A 19,708-nucleotide genomic window follows, 5' to 3' on the forward strand; every position below is an offset into this window, starting at 1 on the left:
ATTTTAACGCCATACTTAAATCAAAAATTTACATTGAATATATTCATAATTCAATAGGTGGGTGGATTTTTAGATACGCATGAAAAGTTATTTATTAATAAATAAAAAATGTCCACATATCAATTTTAGTTCCTGAACAAGTCAATTTGTTTGGGTAGTTGAGTAAACAATAGTTTTCATAAGCGGGAAAACCACTCAAATTAATTAAGTTAATAGCACAATTTGATATGTTGCATAATTGTTGTATGCAAAGCTATTTAATCACCACAAGGTTTATTTCTGGCCAATAATTAACACTCTTAAACAATTCTTTTTTTTTTAATACATGGATCCTTAGAAATAAAACGTGTCAGGCATTCATAAATATCAAGTTTGCAACGTCCAATAATGTGAGAACGTGCCATTATCTACATAGATATAAATTAACAAGATAAAATTCCGAGAAATCACAGACATAAAAACTAGTTCTCTCTTAAAATCGATAAACTTAAAAGTGACATTTTCAAAAGTGGTCAATTTTCAATGTAAATTTATGAATCAACCTCAACATGCATCTTGTCCGGTTACAAAAAATACTACTATTCCCGCGGTTTGTATTTTAAGTAAGGACCTTGATTTTGCTGAAATTGTGGTATTTTACACTTCCCTGGTGCTCTATATTCATTTGACATTTATGTAAAAGATTGTCATTGACTTTTTCTATTTTTCATTTAGAAGTGTTTGTTAGTTGAGAGGTGAAAAAATAAATAAAATGTATTTAGTAAAAATAGGCCTTGGCATATGTACAATTTCGTACGACCATTATAACAAATTCGTCCCTGTACTACGAGAACCCCCTCGGAATGAATAAAATTACACAAGCGAGAAATAGCACCTTGTTCAACTTATGACTTTGATATGATTGATTCCAGATTCGACAATACCCCTGCAAACATTACTGCAAAACTTTGAATTGACTTTTGTAAAAACATACAAAATTATTTTTCATTATCCTTTTATGTCAAATTTTATAAATAAAAATCACTGCCTATATATACAGCCAAATTCAATTATTAAACCGCATTTTAATTCACAAAAGTTTAATATCTTTAAATTTTGAATATGACTTTATTTTATAACAGAAAGAAGTATAAAAGTTTTTTTTTGAATCTCTAAAACAATAGATTTTCAAAAATTTACTGTTCCAAAAACGATTTATAAAAAATTAATTAATGAATCATAAATTAATATAGCCCTGACAATAATAAAACATTGGTGATCCCATCATTAACATACTCGTACAATCTTGGTTCCATGTTATTTTAGTAGTACAGTAATTTATCTGATCATTAACGGGTCGTTAATAACCATCGAACAATTAGGTAGTAAAATTTAATTCAAAAAAACCTTTTTCGGTGATACCTGGAAATCCCACACGTTTTGAATACGAAATCCATAAATATATTACCGCACAATAATATAAATTACAACATATGTATATGGACCAGGATTTATTGTTATCTGGGAAATATACAAAGACAGCCAGCATATGTGACCGCAAAAGGTCAACTAAGATTCTAGAAGGATCCTTTTTTTCACAATCTACAATTCATTTAAATATTCTAATGGCTCATAACTGAAAGAGTCTGGTCAATAGAATTTTAATGTATTAATAACTTCTGTTCGTCGAGGATATAAGAGTATCTGAAAGTGTTACGTAGTAAAAAAATAAATCTGATTAGTAAATAGGCATGTACAAAGGTCAAAAGTTAAACTATACATCAAATTATTGCGGTTTAAACATCCAAAATGATTGATAGATCCACCTGTTTATCAATAATAATGAAATAAGATCCGTTCTTACCATTTTTTCTAAAATATATTTAAATAAAGATTTATAGTATAAATAATTTAATAAATAATAATTTGAAAAATATTTTGATAATTTGATGATTCATTTGGTAAATGTTATCATCATCAAAAATCAATTTGATGACTCAAGTTATTATAACAAATAAACATTAACAAAACTGAAATCTTAATTAAAAACGTCACAAGTTTGAAATTGTCATGTAAATTCTCAGTATATATACTTCTTAAAATTTAAATATGAGTAATAATGATGGACCTGCGCCATACAAAAGTGTTGTACGATTATCAGTGGACTGCCTCACCAGACTAGCTAAAGGTAAAAATATACTACATTTGTAACATTATCAGCAATGAAAATAAAAAAGATAAAGACTTATTTATATATTTAAAAAAATCATACTTTATTTCTCAAATTTCTTAAAGGTAAAATAAAGGAAAATATATGCGATAATGAAAATGAGAAAAAAGAGAAGAAAAAAAAGACTGATGTCCCAGAAGAGTGTCCAGAGAAGGTAGAACCAAAAGAATGTGTCTTCAGTGATTGTGAAATGAGCATGATGCTGAAGTGTTATGATGAGCAACACAGTATTAACAACGCAATTACTGTAGAAGATTTTGAAATATTACTTGACAGGGTGGAAGAAGAAACTGTTAAAAGATATAAACCTCCTTGCTCACAAGATCGGGTAATACAACTACTACTAATAATATTTATTAAAAATTGCAAATTAAAATTTGTTTTTCAGTTAATTAGATGTTTACAAGCTCATCCCAATTGCAGTATACAATGCAGACAATATGCTAATGAATTTATTGATTGTGTAGACCAAGAAAGAGTCATAAAAATTAAAAAGCAAATTGAAAAGGAGAAGTTAGAAAAAATGAAGGAAGATGAAAAAGAACTAAATAATTTATTAAAATTAAAATAAAAACATATTTATATATAATAATTAACATAACATACAATGTATGATTATCTCTTTTCTAAGCTTTTAAATTTTGCCTCTAATCTTTTGGAATATGCATCCAATTTATACGCAGCTTGTTCTAACTTAACAACACTATCTTCAATTTGGTCAATTTGTTGTAGTAATGGCTCCAAATCTTCATCTAAAAAATAATTATAATGTTAGTAACAAATTTATGTATAAAATAATTATGATATACATTTTTCATTTAATTCAGTTACACTTTTTGTCACATTTACAGCTATGTGTTTCATATCAGAATATTTTGTTATTACAGCTCGATTCATGTTTTCCAGCAACCTGTAGTCATCTAATGTTGATGTTAACTCTCCATATAAATATTCTGACGTTTTACTAAACATATTATTGGCTAATTTACTTAAATTTGGATCATGAGGATCTAAAGCTTCAAAACTAGATGTAGAAGTTGATAATGTTGGACCTGTAAGGAAATACATAATACAAAATGAGTACAATTTGTTAGTTTAGAAACAATTATGAACCTTTTTTAGGAGAATCTGTAACACCATCTGAATCCATATCGTCTGCCATGATAATTAATTTTATTCCTGTTAAATTATTTTGACGTCTAAGGAATGTTTACAAGTAAATGTCAATAAGATGAAGACATTTGAACTACGTTTCTTGTTTTAATTAGAACTTTTTCAATTACATTCATTTTTTCTATATGAACCATTATATTTTGAAGGAATACTTATTGGGAGATAATTTGTGAAAAAAAATTTATGTTTACATGTTTAATAACAAAATTATTATAAATTTTAAAATAGTTATTTGAACTACTAGAAACACGTAAAAGTATTTAGGCCTTTAATTAACATAAATGTCATCAAAATCATATAGAAAAGCTAAAATGATAATAAACGAATGACAATTTCATTAAAAACGCCCCTTCATATGATTAGAACCGTCTAACGTAGTTCTATTGTTGTACTTTACTCAGCTGATAGACGTTTTTTGTTTCTTTGTCAGCACACTTGAAAAAAATCTATCTAAGTTACAACGATGAACAATTGTTTTTAAATCAAATTAGGTATTATTTAGTAATTATGTTGGCCCCAGAACGCGGATCAACGAACACCGACGAGCCAGAAGCTCCGTTGGTGTCCAACAATTTTATTCGAAAAATCTCGGGGATATTTAACAGACAACCCAGCAGTGAAACAAGTGATGCACCCAGTTATGTACAATTTGGTACATTTCACGAGACGTCGGAGACTCGCACCTTGGGAATATTCGCTGGTGTATTCAGTCCAGTGACACTTTCCATGTTCTCTGCTTTGATGTTCCTTCGAATGGGTAATTTGACTTGTTTATGGTAAGATAGGTTGTGATAATAAATATTGTTTTACAGGATTTCTTGTTGGGAATGCTGGACTGTTAGTTACATTGGGACAATTTGTTATAGCCTATGCTATTTTGGTGTTTACTGTAATGTCTATTTGTGCAATATCAACGAATGGAGCTGTAGAAGGGGGAGGTGCTTATTGTATCCTTTTTCAAATAAAAAATTCTAGCTTATCTGTATCTTTGCATGAATTGATCAATTTTTTTGTATTCAAGAAATTGTGTACTTTGTGTATGAATACAATTTACTCATGACTCACCTCCTAATAAGAAACAATATATTTCAGTAGCTAAAATTTGTTAAAAAAATTGTTATTGCTCAAAGTAATTTCAATATAAAAATATATACAGTCAAACTTTGCAACTCAAATTTTTTGATAACTCAAAGCAAATTGGTTCAGCCTAAGGTGAAAAATAGGTGTAATTTTTACTTGATATATTAATATTAATATATTTTAAATATATTTATTGATTTATTTTAAATTTTTTGCAACTTATTAATATAAGTTAATTTAAACATCTTTGTGGTTCAGAGTAATTCACAGACACTTTGATAACTGTGGTTTTAATGTTATTTATATTACTCATTAGCTTCCCTAATCATTTATAGGAATTATGCTTCCTTCTCTTTATATTATTTGAGTATATACTGCATGTTTCAGGAACTTCTCTGTTTATTTACATAAAATGTGTTAAAAGCACAAATTTAAATTTTGAAAAAAAATGTCAATGAGTCCTATGAATGAAAGATTTTAATATTTTTCTCAACCATATTGTTAAGTTATGATTTCACGAACACTGGGACCAGAATTTGGTGGTTCAATAGGAACATTATTTTTCTTGGCGAATATTGTAAGCAGCGGTTTATACATTTCTGGATGCGTTGAAGGTTTAGTTGATAATTTTGGGCCTTCTGGTAATTTATTGTTTTCATATAAATTATATTTTTATTTACCCATTGTATATTTAGGTTCCTTAATAAAAGGGTTGATGCCTGACGGGAGATGGTGGCAGTTTTTGTATTGTTCGTGCCTTAATTTTTTGAATCTCTTGATTTGCCTTATTGGCGCATCAATGTTTGCCAAAACTAGCGTTTTTGTTTTGGCCATTGTAATTGGTTGCCTGGGAGTGACGATTTTCAGCTTTTTCTATCAAGGCTTCCTAGAGGTAAAAACTACTTTATTTTTTGAACCTTTTAATGCACATTAATATTATTATAGGTGCCAATTCCTGATTCAAATACTTTAATACAAAACGCTAGTTATCATGTATCTGAAAACTATACAGGGCTTAGCTCAGCAACACTCTACTCAAATATGTGGCCCCAATATGGTCTCGATTACACGTCTAAAGGTGAAATAGTAACATTTGCCACTGTTTTCGGAGTCCTGTTTTCTGGCGTGACAGGAATTATGGCTGGCGCAAACATGAGCGGTAAAATCAACAATTGAATATAAGTAACAGAAATTTTATGTGTGTATTTATAGGTGAACTAAAAAATCCCGGCAAGGCAATTCCAAGGGGCACTTTATCAGCAGTGGGTTTCACTTTTGTGGCTTACATTGTTGTTACTTTTCTCACTGCTGCAACAAGCACAAAAGAACTGCTCCAAAATGACTACATTTTTATGGCGGGCGTTAGCGTGTTTCCTGTTAGTGTTGTCGTCGGAATACTTGTGGCCACCTGGTCGGCAGCCCTGAGCAACGTTATCGGGAGTTCTAGAGTTTTAGAGGCACTAGCAAAAGATCGAGTTTTCGGTAAGGTTCTTACGTTAAAATATAATTTTTTTAATGTCATAATTTATTATTTCTAGGATCATTTTTGTCTTTCATACCAAAAGGGACATGGAATGGAAATCCAGTAGCTGCAGTTTTAGTGTCTGCCTTACTTGTACAACTGGTTTTGCTCATTGGTTCTCTGAACGTTATTGCTCAATTAAATTCCGTGCTCTTTCTCCTCAGTTATTTGGCGACGAATCTCGCATGTCTCGGGCTGGAGTTGGCTGGGGCTCCGAACTTCCGGCCGACTTTCGACTACTTTACTTGGCACACCGCATTGGTGGGACTTTTGGGAACCATCATCATGATGTTTGCAATTAACGGCATTTATGCCGCTTGCAGTATTTTATTATGCTTGCTGTTAGTCTTGTTCCTACACTTCTTCTCGCCCTCCAAAGAGGCGCAATGGGGAAGTATATCCCAAGCACTTATTTTCCATCAAGTCCGTAAATACTTACTGCTGTTGGACTCGAGGAAAGATCACGTGAAGTTCTGGCGGCCGCAAGTACTGTTACTTGTAAATAGCCCCAGGACAGCTTGTCCCTTGATAGACTTCATAAATGCGTTAAAGAAAGGCGGTTTGTACGTTCTTGGGCACGTTGTTACTAATCAAATGCCAAATCCCGAAGTGGACCCCACCCTAGGAATGACTGTACATTGGTTGAATTTGGTGGATCATTTGAAAGTTAAGGCTTTCGTTGAACTAACCGTGGCGCCAACCGTAAGGGACGGACTTCAACATTTAATGAGGCTCTCTGGCATGGGTGCCATGAAACCAAACACCATTGTACTTGGCTTTTTAGATTCGGAAGAATCTGTTGATTTCCTTCAAAGGTACTTGGATCTTTTCATCTGAATTAAATTTTATAGTGTTTATAAATTTAATCTGTTTCAGTTCCTCCTCCTCATACTGCAGTCAAGAATTCGACAACGACATTTTCCCAATAACCAACCAAAGTTCTCTAAGTCCTTTAGAATATGTGCAGATGATGAGAGATGTATTGTGCATCAAAAAGAACTTGTGTTTGTGTAGAAATTTCTCAAAATTGAACAAAATTGGAAATAAATCTAAAAAATACATTGATGTGTGGCCTGTAAATTTCTTACATCCAGGAGACAATGATGCCTTTGATACTACATCTTTGTTCATGATGCAACTTGCATGTATTGTTAATATGGTCCCAATTTGGAGCAAACTGAAATTAAGAGTTTGCGTCTGCGATGAAACTAGACTAACGTATTTCAGCATTAATTCTGTCAACCAATCTCACTCTGAGAGGCTTAAAAATTTGCTTAAAAACTTACGAATTGCTGCTGAACTATTTCCGGTAAACGGATGGACCAATACCATAGAAACGCACAGTTCTGGTATAAATGAATATTTAAATAGGTAATCACTCTTATAAATTTTCTAATTGGCTTAAAGTAAATTATTTTATTATTTTTTAGTGTGAATGGTTTAATCCAACAACAAACTGAAGATACGGCGGTAACATTTATTTATCTTCCACATCCACCTAGAGATGATGAAGCGGCTCAATCATACTATAATAAACTAGAAATTATTTCCAGAAATTTACCACCAACAATTTTTGTACATGGTGTAAATACTGTAACGTCTACAACTTTATAGTTGAATTTTTAAGTGATATTTTAATGTTAAATGTGTAAATCTCAATTTTATTTTATATTAATACATATATTTTAGAATTATAGGCGATATTTTTATGTATGTATATTGTTAACAAATTTAAATGATGACATTTATTACCAAAGTAATTATTACATTTACAAATCTAATTAATATTATATGTATCTATTTTTATTATATTTTTTAACATATCACCATAATGTTAAGATGAAATTGCCTTACAATGTAATACTGTGATTTACATTTTCATATACATATTAAAATAAATTTTTTATATATTACTAATATACTTATTGTTTTAATAATATTAGTACAGGTAAGTTCAACAAGTACACTATAATTCTACATAAAATATTTTTATTAACAATAGTCAATATATAAAATAATTAAAAAAAAATACAGGATATTTGCTTTCATATGGTTATGTTAATTTTAATGGCTAGTGTTTTTATAAAAATAATAATTGTGAAGTTCCATTATTTACAAGTATATGAACATTTTGCAAGTAGCACTTCGTAGTTGAAATTTTGAAAATACTGTTTTTAAGAGAATTGTAACAATAATTAAATTGTTTGTTGTTTTGTTTCATTCATACCAATTAACATTTTACCTTTCTTACCATAGTCAATTTATTTTATATTAAATTAATTTAAATTAAAATAATTATTGTAGAATTCTCTTTACCTCACTTAAGTCAATTAAATATTTAAAATTATAAGTTTGGGGTTCAGTAAAAGGCATGTGATCTTGAAGGAATACCCTTTATTTTATGTTTATGTTATCTTATAAAAACAAATTATATCTTTCTATTTCTTAGCCTTCTTTTCTTTGCCGGCTTTGGAAATGTCATCAGGGTTTTCAGCAGCGTCCTTCTGTCTCTTGGCACGGATGCCATGCAACATCTTGTCAGCACGGGCTTGTCTGAGGGTAATGTAGGCGTTGAATTTCTTCTCTTCCTCCGTAGGTACCCTAGCCTTGGTCCTGATGGCAGGTTGACGGATTGGCAGCACCTCACCCTTCAATTGTGTGGCCAATTTGAGCTCCTCTTCGGTGGAGTCACCAGCACGCGGCTTCCTGTTCTTGTGGATGGGGAACACGATCAATTTGGATTTGTACTCCTTCAAACGTTGAGCGTTCAATTGAACCGATTCAACGGACTTGTTCCTCCTGCGTGGGTCAACGGCGATTCCAACGGAGCGGGCGAATCTGGGGTTAAGTCCCGCAGCTTTCAATTCCTGAAGGGTGAAACCGCGTCCGGCACGTACCTTGGTGTGGTATCTGACGGTCGGGCACCTCACGATGGGCCTGAGAGCACCAGCGGCTGGACGTGGTGCAACAGCTCTGGCTTTCTTGACACGATTTTGGTGCCTTCTGTATTTACGGGCCGGCTGGTTGAACCATGTCTTCACAAAGCGTTGCCAATCCTTGTGGAAATGCCCATTCGGGATCATATTATTACCTTTTGGTGCCATCGTGAAGTATTTTCTTCAAACAACAGCACAACGCGAACACGTGCAAACGTCGAAATGGACGAGACGGAAAAGATGTAAATATTTGGTTACTTTTTACACCATGATGTTGGCGGCTTGCGCGACCAAGCGGAAGTACCAACCAATAACCGGAATTTTTAAATTTTACGACTATTTTCTCCTCAAATAATTATTTATAGGGACCTATTTGCACTTTATAATTAAATTAACTTAAAAATTTCAGTTATTTTTCTGAATTTTATTTTAATGTCGCGAGTAAGAACAATTTTATGACTCTGACGTCACAATCCAATTAGACTGGTTGTATCATAAAATGTAACCTGTAGTAGTGTAGATGTGTCAATTTTAAACATAAAGAGAGAGCAATCTATAAGTGTATACAGTCTTTGTTTTAAACCACTATTGTGTATTGTACGTGTGGTGTAGGCAACAATAAGTTTATTTAAACAATGAGCAACGAAAATGTTGAATTTTTCAACTTAGAAGTAGTTTATAATAATTTAAAAAGTGCCCAACATGAAGATGAAGACGTCAAAATGGAATTATACCTACTCAGTTATGAAGAATTAAATAAGTAAGTAAACAAAGATTTAAATTTTTTAATTATAGAATTTAATTTTTAGATTTTTTACTCTAATTGGCACAATCTTTGGATTTGTGAGTAAAGATTTGCAAGAAAAGATGGGTATACTGCAAGATTTTTTGAAAAATGAGGAAACATCTGAACATTTTCAAACTGTGAAAGGAATGATTGAATATGAAAAAAACAATAACCTTCTAACAAAGAAGGGATACACTTCAGGATCTCGAACTCTTCTCAGACTTCACAGAGGTTTAGGTAAATCAGTTTTAAATTTTTTAATGAAAATCTGATAAAGAAGAGTTTTTTCAAGACTTTATACTACAATTTTTGAAAAAGCTTAATGAAATAAAGGATGATGAAGATACATGTTATGTATGTCGAGATGCATATAATGAGACTCTTGCCAAACATCACCCATTCTTGATAAGGAATGGTGCTAAAATTGCCATTTATACTTTGCCAAAACGGCAAGAACTTTTAAACAGGGTAATTCTAGTTACTATATTACTTTTATTTTATAATTAATGTTGGTTGTATTTTAGGTGTGTGGTACTGAGGAGCACATTAAAAATACTCTTAAACTTTTTCCTGAAACATTACAAGTAATAAATCAAGTATTTGATCGTGTTGATAAAATTTATACTGATAATGATCTACATTCTTTGCCTTAATCATTTTTTGTGTACTCAAAAATTGTGATATTTTAGCATTCCTAGTTTTATTTTTGAAAGTGTGTCCTCCATAATTTTCATTTATACAAGGTAAAATATTATGTGCTTTTGTGTGTATGTGCATAATTATTTGGTGATAAAAAATGTATTTATAATCTTTATAAACTTTGTGTAAAATAAGTTTGATAATGTATATAATTTGTATTAAGCAAAGAAGTATTATGTATATCTATGAACCACTTAATTGTACTTATTTCATTACTTATTTTGCGATATTTAACCATGAGAAGTGATGTTATCACAATTTACTTCAAATTTAAAATTTTATTTATAAATTTAATAAATTATTAATATATTGCTTAAAAGATTTTTTTTTTTTAAATTTAAAAAGCCTTGGCCATTCCATTCCTTTACTTTTCATAGGCTCAACAATGTCCTCTTTGAGCAAATGTATAATTCAAAATTGAATACAATATTTTGGCGTCTAGAGTTTCCTAAAATTTACTCTTCTCCTCCAACAATTATCAATATGCTTATGATGATAAGCTAATTGGATACACATCAAGATCATGAACAGATGTAATAGTCCACAGAGGTTTATTAAATTAATTTTAAATTTTTTAATAAAAATCTGATAAAGGAAGACACTTTGTCAAAATGGCAAGAACATTACAAGTATTAAATAAAATATTTGATCACATTGACAAGATCTAGACAAATAATTATCTAGATTCTTTGCCTTAATTGCGGTTTTGTGTAATCAAAAATTGTAATATTTTTGCAACAATATGGTTTAACATAGATAAGACTAGCACCTATGAATTATGTCCTCCATTTTTATCATTAATACAAGGTATACTATTTATCAGTTTTAGTGTATGTATGCAAAGTATATTATTGGTGATAAAAAATGTATATATATATATACCGTACGAAAAATGCTCTTCGTGTCTGGATGTTGTAAGAGATGGATGCACGACAAAGAGAGAAAAGTTTTGCCCGGTAGTAAGAATCCCTACTCTCAGAGACAATGCGCCGTGCTGGTGCGCGCCGGAGCACAATGTAAATTAATCTTTGCGAATGCATTTAGTAACTCTCCGTATGCGTAGGGATGTAGTTCGAGTTCTTCGGATGCTCCATTTAAATTCCGTAACTTTGTATAATTTTCAATCTGTAAAATGAAATATTTTTTGAGGGTATATCAAAAACAAAAATAAGTATTCTAAAAATAAACTACTTTTTTCAAAATAAAAATGTATCCCAAAAATTAAATAAAATATACTAAAAACAACGTCTGCGGAGACGAACCGCATGCTAAACGCAGCAAAACCAAATGATCCCCTCCAGTCAGTTCGGCCCGGCCACATAATTGCATGTATATCTTTCCTTTTTGTTTACAAAGGGGTATTGATGTTCCGTCTCAATATGCGAGTAGACACGCTCATCATTTTTGATACGGTATATATATATGAGCCACTTGATTGTACTTGATCATTATTTATTTTACAATATTATTCAGGTGTTTTATTAAGAGTAAAGTGATTTTATCACAAAAAACTATAAATGTAAAATTTTATTTATAAATATAATAAATTATTAATAATTTACTTGGATTTTTTTGAAAATTTGCTAAATCTTGGACGCCCTTTTCCTTTACTTTTCTTAGGGTCAACAGCTTCCTCTTTGGGCAAATGTTCATCATTTAAAATTGAATACAATATTTTAGCATCTACAGAGTTTCCCAAAATTTCCTTCAACTCCTCCTAGAACAACAAAACCATCAAACGCTCCAAAATGTTTCTAAAGTAAAACTATTACCTCAGTTTTAGACACAGCAGAACTCAAATTAGGAACCTTCCTCATAAATATGTCTATGTTTTTAGAGTTTATTCCAGGGAGTTTTTGTATGAAATCATAAATACTGGAGTTATATTTTGATTCAATAACATCCATATCTCCTTCAGCGTCTATTGATGTCGCAAATTGGATATTTGGATCTTCATTTCCTTGCTAAATCATCACTGATTATCATTATGATTATTACTCATATATGAATTGTACCTTTAATTCTTCAAATAACTGTGCAGATGCATATGGACTGGGACTCCAAATAATTTTTAATTTAGGAAAATGCATAGTTAAAAGCAGCAGCTTTTGTTGAACTTGAAAATTAGCAATAGAATCTGCAGAAATCATGTAATTGTTCTGAAACCAGCAAATTTAAATAAAATCCTTTAAGCCATCCCAATTTACAAACCTGCCAGGAAAACGATTTGTTCTGATCAAACTCAATGAGTAACATTGGTTTGGTATAGTATCTAAACATTTGAACACATTGTTGATACAACCTTCCTGAATTCAAGGACTGAATCAGATCGGATAAGCTTTTTCTTTCGACGCAAATTTCTGGTGTTAAAATATAATCGCCCACCTAAAAATAAATTGTTAATGTTTAACAAATACAAACATATTGTGTATAAACATACAGTGATTGTTAGAGGTTCTATGTCAATTCCGCGTTTATGTATTAAAGCAGGTAATTCGCTTCTGAACTCTCGCATGTCTACAATAATAAACTGTTTCTTTGGCGTTTCTTGTCCCCCATGTCTTGTATTTTTCGTTGGGGTCGTAATTTCCCTCTGTAAACTCTCACAGATATCGGATTTGCCATCTTGGTCTTCTGGAACTACCATGGTCTAAAAATGTTAAAATTAATTAATGGAAATCAATTAAAAACATGTTGTTACTGACTGATTTTGTATCTATTAAATGTTCAAATGCTTCCTTTTCCCTTCTAAGTGATGTAAGATAACTTTGTTCTTCAACAGTCTCATTATGTAACAAGAAAAAGACAGTCATAGGAATATCTTTTCTTCTGTGTGCTTCATACATCTAAAAAGTTAAAAACTTTACTACATGTCATATTATTTATTATGACCATACTTCTAGCTCTCTAACTGCAGTGACATTGCTGTGGTACATAATAACAAAATTTGGTTTTAAATCCTCTAACGTTTTTTGTAAGCTTATATAATTTTCACCTCCTTTAAATGTTTGAATTAATATGGTAGGTTGTGTTTGGGCAGCAGTCTGGCAAAATTGTGTGAAATTCATGTTTTCCATCTACAAATACATTTTTAATAAATAAACCTATTGCCTAATATAATAATTTCACCTCTTCAAATGGTTCAAATTGTATCTGTGTGCTTTCCTGATCAGCTTCATCATTTTCCTCAATGACAGTTTGACTCATAGTAAGTATATAGCTATCAAGAAATTCTTCAGCTTCTTCAACAACTTCCTCTGTTTCAGTTTTTTGCTTTTTTGATGATGAGGGACCTTCTTCAGGTTTTGAGGGCACCTTGACATTAGAATAGATATTGCTAAGATTTTTTAAGTTTATGTTCTTTAGTAGGGCATTTCTAAACAAATACTGATAAGGTCCATTAAGAAGAATAGACCTTAGCTGATGACAAGTTCTATTATCAGAACAAAGAATTACAATTTTATGTTCTTTGTTTCCGGATTTTTTAATTTCTTCTGGTATTTCAGTCTTAACAATTTCAAGTAAAGTGTTCCATTTTGGACACAAATCAGCATTAAATTCTAAAAGTAAATACAGATACAGATAACAATATTACACAAAACTACAGAATTATACCCTTATTTTTATTGAAGACTAGAGAATTGACATATGAAAACAGCATTTCAGCAGGCTCCAACCATACCCAAGAGGCTGTTTGTGCATACTCCATAGATCGATAACTGGTTAAAAGTGAGTAGAAACTAACTGAATCAGCATAAAATAAAGTTCTGCAATACCCAATACATTACTTCATAATTATAGTTATTGTGGGAAATTCTTACACCATAAGATGTCTTAAAGTTCTTAAATCTGCTATTAATTGCTGACTTTTCCCACTTAACTGGCCCCACACTAACTCCATTTGAGATTGCAATATCTTATGAAATTTCTTGGTTAAACAATTTTCTACAGTGATTTCCTGCAGCTCAAAAGTCCTGTTTAGTCTCTTGAGTTCCTTTACAGTAAGATTCATTAAATCCAGGATAAGAGTTTGTACTTTTCTCATATTTTCTGTAATAGGTATATGTAACTCAACAACTTGAGGCTAAAATTTTATTATTTATTATTGAATGGATACAAAAATTATGTTGTTTTACCTGGTGCTTCTTTAAACTCTCAATTACTAAGGAATGAAACCTGGGCCAAATGTACAACTCCTTAACAAATACAGCCCTCATAACTCTTTCAACATGTCCAAAACCAACAGTAAAACTTTGGGCACTATTTGAAAATGCTTTTACAAATCCAGTCTAAAAACTATATTAGAAATTGTTGAATATGGTGTATTTTATACTTACTTTATTATTTTGTCTGTATAATCTCAGAACAAAAGCCTCCTGACAACTTTCCAAAACTTTATGTGCCCTCAGGACTATAATTCCAGTTATCTTTTCTATAGGAATCCTTTTCTTTAACATATCTACTACCAAGATACGTGTTGTTACAAAGTGTATTCCTCCAGATAAATAGTTTTCTTCCCTGAAATTTGAGTGTTAGTCTAATATTTTTGTATATATATTTTCTAATACCTTTCTGTTATATTTGTATCTGAAGTGATAATGTGAACATTTTCATTGTGTAGTTTTTCAGAAAAATGTTTTTCTTCACTTTCATTTGCATTTATTACAAGTACAAGGTTACCAGGATCACAATACACTCGTAGAATATTTAAAATTACTAAATCTAAATTTAGTCCTCTATAAACAGAACCATAAGTTAATGCAATAATTAAATAAATTAAGTAGATACATACTTGGCGCAAATAACTAAACCATCTTTGTGGATAATATCTAAAAATATTTGTGTTTCAAATTCAAGCATATATTCCAGGTCCACATTCTCAAGTAAATTATCTATTAGAGATTCATCAGACATTGTGAAAATGTTTAATACGTAGTTCTTGTGCAATTAAATTCTGATGTTATTTACCATTTTAAATTAGTAAGGTTATGTGTAGGGTTAGGTGACAGTTACAGTGTGGCCATTCAGCAAACCGGGTTTCTCGGGTCTAAGACGATTTTGGAGTGCTCGTTTTCGTTCATCATGTTCGGTTTCCGAATCGAAACGCGACTGCCGTGGATACGCATGCCGTTTTTAGTATTAGTTTTTTCCAATTTTATATTTACCTGCAAAGCGTTTTTAATAAGATTTGCGGTCGGCATTAATTGACGATCTTGCATTATTAGAATAAAATTTTGAAGTCGGTGTGAATATAGTACATTTTTGTTTCAATATAATTATGAAATTAATAATATAACTACAATTATAAAATAAACAATGATAATAATGTAATAAACAATCAATATTTATTTATGGTTAATTTAATTGTAAAAATATATTATATAATTATTAAAATAAACTTATACAATAAAATAATTCTGAGAGAAATACTATGATTTTGATTTCAAACACAAATGTGTTAATTAACTACTCGTTTTGTTAATATTAATATTGTTCACCGTACAAATTGTTCATTAAATTCTAAATTATTTAATACAAATGTATATTTAATATAACTATTAAAAATAATTATATAGTAGGAACATTATTGCAGATATCATATTATTCGGTTTTAGGACTATAAAAAAGGACAAACATTTATTTTATATCTAAAGTGTGGAAAATAATATTCAATTATAAAATTACTGATAAATCTTAAACATTGGTACTTTTTAGAATAAATTTGGTATAGATTTTATTAATTACACAGCACGACTCGTTCAATAATAATCATAATAACAATTTAGTTCAGATTAATGAAAACCAAAAGAGAAATTTTCTTTTATATTTGAAGAACTTCAAATTATTTACTGAATTATTAAATTTGTCTAATTGAACTGATTACAAATGTTAATATTAAAAAAGTATGTTGATTAAAAATAAATGTTGTATTTAATTTAAATATTAAACGAAAACTTTAAATTAATTTGAACCATACAATATAATTAAATATAATTATTTGACTTTTTTAATAACTTGAAATAACTGACATTTTATAACTTGAAATAATTTACTTTTATTATAGTGGAAATGGAATACATAACGATACAATTATAATATTTATAATATTTTATTTTTTGCTGATGGAATATTCTCCGTATAGTCCTTAATTTAGTAAGTTTTTAAACACTTGTTTTGAAAGTACTATGTTGGGATAAGATGGCAAAGTGCTTTGAAAATTGGTTCACATAAAAAAAATTGTGTCAGTCTTCATGGAGAATATTTTGAAAAACAAGAAACAATTAAATTTTGTTCATATACGTGTATCTCGAAACTGATCGAACATCCAAATTTAACTTCTGGCAGTCTTAACTATCATATTTGTCCAATAATTTAACAGTATTTGCACTTTGTTTGATGTATTTGTAATATAAATATTCCGAATACTACATTTGTGTACAAACTTATAATAAATATTTAATTTTACATTTGTTGTGTTATTTAGGTCTAAGATAGTTTTATTATTAAATTAAATATCATGTAAGACTTAGTTTTAATCCTAATATTAAGGTACCTTAATTACCTTAAAGTTTTAGATATTTTTTACAGTTAGCTGCTGAAAACTAAAAATTTTATTAAATAAATGTTATTTTACTGCTTAAAATTAAATAAATAAATTTTTACTAAAAAAATTGATTGTTTATTATAATCAAAGTAGTATATATCGTTACACTAACAGACTTTTACTACAATTTAGCAATTTGACAATGAAGAGCAATTACAATATATATATATATATATATATATATATATATATATATATGTATGTATATATATATATATATATATATATATATATAGTATTGTAATTGCTCTGATTTGTGATGAAGCTCGTGTTAAAGAAAATTCTAGACTATGATACATTTGTGTAGATCTTTAGTCGTTCACTGAATAAGCGGTTTTTAATTAATACACGATATATGCTTAGAGTGAAATCGTGACCAATGATCACATAATAATTTATTATCCCAATTGCTTACAACTAAAAAGTATGACTATTTTTTAACACATCTATAATAAATACTAAAAAGCATTTAGTTAATGAATTCTCAAACAAGCGAAATACACAACATATTTTATACAAGTTACATAATATATTACACTGATATTTTCAAATAGTTTAACGGAAAAGTAATGTTGTATATCAGGGGTGGCCAGCTCCACCCCAATGTATTAAAAAAATTTGTTCACAAAAATTATACTTATTGAAAAGTACAAAATATGTGTATTGAATTTAAATATTAAAAATTGACCATTTATTTTACTTCTCTTGATAATTCTGGAATGAAAAGGGAAAAGGGGTACATTTATCGAGAGCCACAAATATTCCTTCAAAGAGCCTCAGGTTGGCCACCTCTGCTATATATTAATAAAATCATAAATATCTTAGTTTATGTCAATAGGATTAATTTTAGTTCAAACAGATGAGAGAAAAATAAAGAATTTTTTTTCTAATTTTATACATTTTTATTAGTTTTTATAAATAGGGCTATTATATTTAATTTATGACTAACTGTGATAATAATTTACAAAAACTAAGTTTCTTTAATTTAGTCAATCTCTAATTTTCTCAAGAAGTGTTTCCAAAAATATGAAATACTTATTATATAATCGACAGGAGTAAATTTTTTGATCCGCAATTAACCCTTTGTTACGTATATCTGGGTTTTACGGCCTACATTTTTTTAGGGTTCTGGGCGAGGCTTAACGAGAGAGGGTCGCAAAGGATTTTGTTTGGAAAGTGGTAATGTCATTCTGCAGCCGACTGTACATAGTAATATTATTGTGTTTTACTTTACTTTTAATTAATATTGTTAGTAATAAACAATAATTATTATAATGTACTTAAATTTTACTCAAGAATAAAAATATAATTTCAATCTTTATATACCATTTTATGATTGAAGTAAATTAATCTTTAGTAACGTATAATAGATAATTTATGTATAAATTAACGAATGTTTTATGGTTTTTACTTTCTTAAAACATAGTTTTTATTAAGAACAATTCAAACAATTCGTTAAATTATATATCAACAACAATGTTGAAGATTCGCATCGAGTTCCATATATTCAAGTTTGTGTAACGCTATAAGAAACAGACAAAATCTTGTTTACTTCGCTGCTAATGTATTATAAACATGTGGGTCCAAGCAGTTCCGTTCCGATTCAGAAACCGAACCGTGCCGAGTCCAAAGGTGCCGAACGTGTCTCACAAAAATATCAAGTTCAGAGGGGTACGGTTTGCTGAATGGCCACACTGGACAGTTATTCAAAAAGGATTATTTTTATAATTTCAAGTAAATAATAGTTAATAGTAATAATAGTTAATAGTAATAATAATCTTTACTTATATGAAGCGAAATTTATATAATTAGATAATCTAGATTGTATAAAATTTAATTGTAGTTGGTGAAACTGCATTATAGCGACCTAAAATTAAGTTGGCAATTCTGAAGCCTCGAAATTGGAATTCCAATTTGGAAACGTTGATTCCAATTTGGAATCAATGTTTCCGATGTGAATTTTTATATTTTTATTCAACATTTCATTTCAAACCTGTGTTTGCGTATATCCATTTGTGTAGTATTATATTTTTCTACGTGTTTATTAATTAGTGTTAGTTTGATTATTCTTTGATTTGATCATAATTTTTATTGTGTTTAATTTGTGTGATTTACATTAATTTTGTTGGTAAGTGAAAAATTATTATTATTTCAACTATTTCAGATTGCGATACAGTCATGAATAATAATAATATTTGAATTTGAATGATAGTGGAATCCTTACAAAAGAACTCAAAATCGAAAAACTCGTCAAATTTATTCTTAGGACAATTTTTGACATAAAAGTATTACAACACACACCACCTTTCACCCCTAATTGAGGGCCTCACTTCCCAAATTTGTTCAAACAGATCTGTTGATCCCAGCTCAGTTTTTGAAAATTGATTTGGTTGCACATTCAAATATATTTACATTTTGTTTTAATAACACTTATAATAGATAGAATTTTTTTTTTATTAAATAAATTCACTTTCAGTGAGAACAAAGTAACATTGCTCTCTAGAGAAAAGGAAAATAATAATTAAAATGAAACATCAAGGTTTAAATGTTACTGATATTGCTGAAAACCAAAAAATGGTTAATAACACCTATTAATAAATATGAAACAACACATTGAACAATTGAAAATACAATAAGAAAAAGTCCTAAAAAACTCATCATATTGAGAGACAGATTCAGAAATTTATTAAAGGTCAGA

General features: G+C 29.7%; 6 protein-coding genes across 7 annotated transcripts; 3 read left to right on the forward strand and 3 right to left on the reverse strand.

The window, feature by feature from the left end:
• Nucleotides 1-2,013: 2,013 nt before the first annotated feature.
• On the forward strand, nt 2,014-2,801 carry LOC126265274 (uncharacterized). Its single transcript, XM_049966164.1, has 3 exons — nt 2,014-2,167; nt 2,275-2,537; nt 2,598-2,801. Exons 1-3 carry the CDS (start codon nt 2,089-2,091, stop codon nt 2,778-2,780), a joined length of 525 nt encoding a protein of 174 aa, XP_049822121.1. The 5' UTR covers nt 2,014-2,088; the 3' UTR covers nt 2,781-2,801.
• On the reverse strand, nt 2,744-3,428 carry LOC109600622 (biogenesis of lysosome-related organelles complex 1 subunit 2). The gene is made up of 3 exons (XM_020016796.2): nt 3,323-3,428; nt 3,019-3,261; nt 2,744-2,961 (listed from the first exon to the last, which is right to left on the reverse strand). The coding sequence occupies exons 1-3, from the start codon at nt 3,369-3,371 to the stop codon at nt 2,825-2,827; spliced, it is 429 nt and encodes a 142-aa protein (XP_019872355.1). The 5' UTR covers nt 3,372-3,428; the 3' UTR covers nt 2,744-2,824.
• A 300-nt stretch (nt 3,429-3,728) lies between these two features.
• Nucleotides 3,729-7,889, forward strand: LOC109600632 (solute carrier family 12 member 9). Of its 2 annotated transcripts, XM_020016806.2 has the most exons (9): nt 3,731-4,139; nt 4,195-4,329; nt 4,969-5,103; nt 5,158-5,354; nt 5,408-5,621; nt 5,675-5,944; nt 6,001-6,799; nt 6,861-7,355; nt 7,415-7,889. In XM_020016806.2, the coding sequence occupies exons 1-9, from the start codon at nt 3,890-3,892 to the stop codon at nt 7,596-7,598; spliced, it is 2,679 nt and encodes an 892-aa protein (XP_019872365.2). In that variant the 5' UTR covers nt 3,731-3,889; the 3' UTR covers nt 7,599-7,889. The 2 variants fall into 2 exon arrangements, with proteins under 2 accessions (XP_049821798.1, XP_019872365.2); XM_049965841.1 differs by having other exon boundaries at nt 3,729-4,139; nt 4,969-5,354.
• Nucleotides 7,890-8,361: 472 nt separating this feature from the next.
• LOC109600625 (60S ribosomal protein L13) lies at nt 8,362-9,158 on the reverse strand. The gene has a single exon (XM_020016800.2). It carries the CDS (start codon nt 9,086-9,088, stop codon nt 8,423-8,425), a length of 666 nt encoding a protein of 221 aa, XP_019872359.1. The 5' UTR covers nt 9,089-9,158; the 3' UTR covers nt 8,362-8,422.
• A 281-nt stretch (nt 9,159-9,439) lies between these two features.
• LOC109600628 (ceramide-1-phosphate transfer protein) lies at nt 9,440-10,728 on the forward strand. The gene is made up of 4 exons (XM_020016801.2): nt 9,440-9,680; nt 9,730-9,944; nt 10,000-10,175; nt 10,232-10,728. The coding sequence occupies exons 1-4, from the start codon at nt 9,556-9,558 to the stop codon at nt 10,358-10,360; spliced, it is 645 nt and encodes a 214-aa protein (XP_019872360.1). The 5' UTR covers nt 9,440-9,555; the 3' UTR covers nt 10,361-10,728.
• A 1,190-nt stretch (nt 10,729-11,918) lies between these two features.
• LOC109600623 (DNA repair endonuclease XPF) lies at nt 11,919-15,411 on the reverse strand. The gene is made up of 14 exons (XM_020016798.2): nt 15,199-15,411; nt 14,975-15,142; nt 14,744-14,924; nt 14,543-14,695; nt 14,228-14,490; nt 14,022-14,173; nt 13,536-13,966; nt 13,304-13,483; nt 13,112-13,252; nt 12,847-13,056; nt 12,618-12,791; nt 12,422-12,565; nt 12,179-12,370; nt 11,919-12,123 (listed from the first exon to the last, which is right to left on the reverse strand). The coding sequence occupies exons 1-14, from the start codon at nt 15,318-15,320 to the stop codon at nt 11,965-11,967; spliced, it is 2,670 nt and encodes an 889-aa protein (XP_019872357.1). The 5' UTR covers nt 15,321-15,411; the 3' UTR covers nt 11,919-11,964.
• Between the last annotated feature and the right edge of the window lie 4,297 nt (nt 15,412-19,708).

The sequence above is a fragment of the Aethina tumida genome, chromosome 4 (genome assembly GCF_024364675.1).
Source record: "Aethina tumida isolate Nest 87 chromosome 4, icAetTumi1.1, whole genome shotgun sequence".
NCBI lineage: Eukaryota > Metazoa > Arthropoda > Insecta > Coleoptera > Nitidulidae > Aethina > Aethina tumida.

What these genes read in the sequence shown, in the direction of transcription:
- LOC109600625 (XM_020016800.2), bottom strand. Translation starts at nt 9,088, where the DNA reads ATGGCACCAAAAGGTAATAATATGATCCCGAATGGGCATTTCCACAAG.
- LOC109600628 (XM_020016801.2), top strand. Translation starts at nt 9,556, where the DNA reads ATGAGCAACGAAAATGTTGAATTTTTCAACTTAGAAGTAGTTTATAAT. An exon ending in AGTTATGAAGAATTAAATAA is followed by an intron (nt 9,681 to 9,729) that starts GTAAGTAAACAA and finishes TTTAATTTTTAG; the next exon opens with ATTTTTTACTCTAATTGGCA. An exon ending in GGCAAGAACTTTTAAACAGG is followed by an intron (nt 10,176 to 10,231) that starts GTAATTCTAGTT and finishes GTTGTATTTTAG; the next exon opens with GTGTGTGGTACTGAGGAGCA.
- LOC109600622 (XM_020016796.2), bottom strand. Translation starts at nt 3,371, where the DNA reads ATGGCAGACGATATGGATTCAGATGGTGTTACAGATTCTCCTAAAAAA. An exon ending in TACAGATTCTCCTAAAAAAG is followed by an intron (nt 3,262 to 3,322) that starts GTTCATAATTGT and finishes ATTTCCTTACAG; the next exon opens with GTCCAACATTATCAACTTCT. An exon ending in AACTGAATTAAATGAAAAAT is followed by an intron (nt 2,962 to 3,018) that starts GTATATCATAAT and finishes ATTATTTTTTAG; the next exon opens with ATGAAGATTTGGAGCCATTA.
- LOC126265274 (XM_049966164.1), top strand. Translation starts at nt 2,089, where the DNA reads ATGAGTAATAATGATGGACCTGCGCCATACAAAAGTGTTGTACGATTA. An exon ending in CCTCACCAGACTAGCTAAAG is followed by an intron (nt 2,168 to 2,274) that starts GTAAAAATATAC and finishes AATTTCTTAAAG; the next exon opens with GTAAAATAAAGGAAAATATA. An exon ending in CTCCTTGCTCACAAGATCGG is followed by an intron (nt 2,538 to 2,597) that starts GTAATACAACTA and finishes TTTGTTTTTCAG; the next exon opens with TTAATTAGATGTTTACAAGC.
- LOC109600632 (XM_049965841.1), top strand. Translation starts at nt 3,890, where the DNA reads ATGTTGGCCCCAGAACGCGGATCAACGAACACCGACGAGCCAGAAGCT. An exon ending in AGCAAAAGATCGAGTTTTCG is followed by an intron (nt 5,945 to 6,000) that starts GTAAGGTTCTTA and finishes TATTATTTCTAG; the next exon opens with GATCATTTTTGTCTTTCATA. An exon ending in TCTGTTGATTTCCTTCAAAG is followed by an intron (nt 6,800 to 6,860) that starts GTACTTGGATCT and finishes AATCTGTTTCAG; the next exon opens with TTCCTCCTCCTCATACTGCA.
- LOC109600623 (XM_020016798.2), bottom strand. Translation starts at nt 15,320, where the DNA reads ATGTCTGATGAATCTCTAATAGATAATTTACTTGAGAATGTGGACCTG. An exon ending in CTGCAGTTAGAGAGCTAGAA is followed by an intron (nt 13,253 to 13,303) that starts GTATGGTCATAA and finishes TTAACTTTTTAG; the next exon opens with ATGTATGAAGCACACAGAAG. An exon ending in TAGAACCTCTAACAATCACT is followed by an intron (nt 12,792 to 12,846) that starts GTATGTTTATAC and finishes ATTTATTTTTAG; the next exon opens with GTGGGCGATTATATTTTAAC.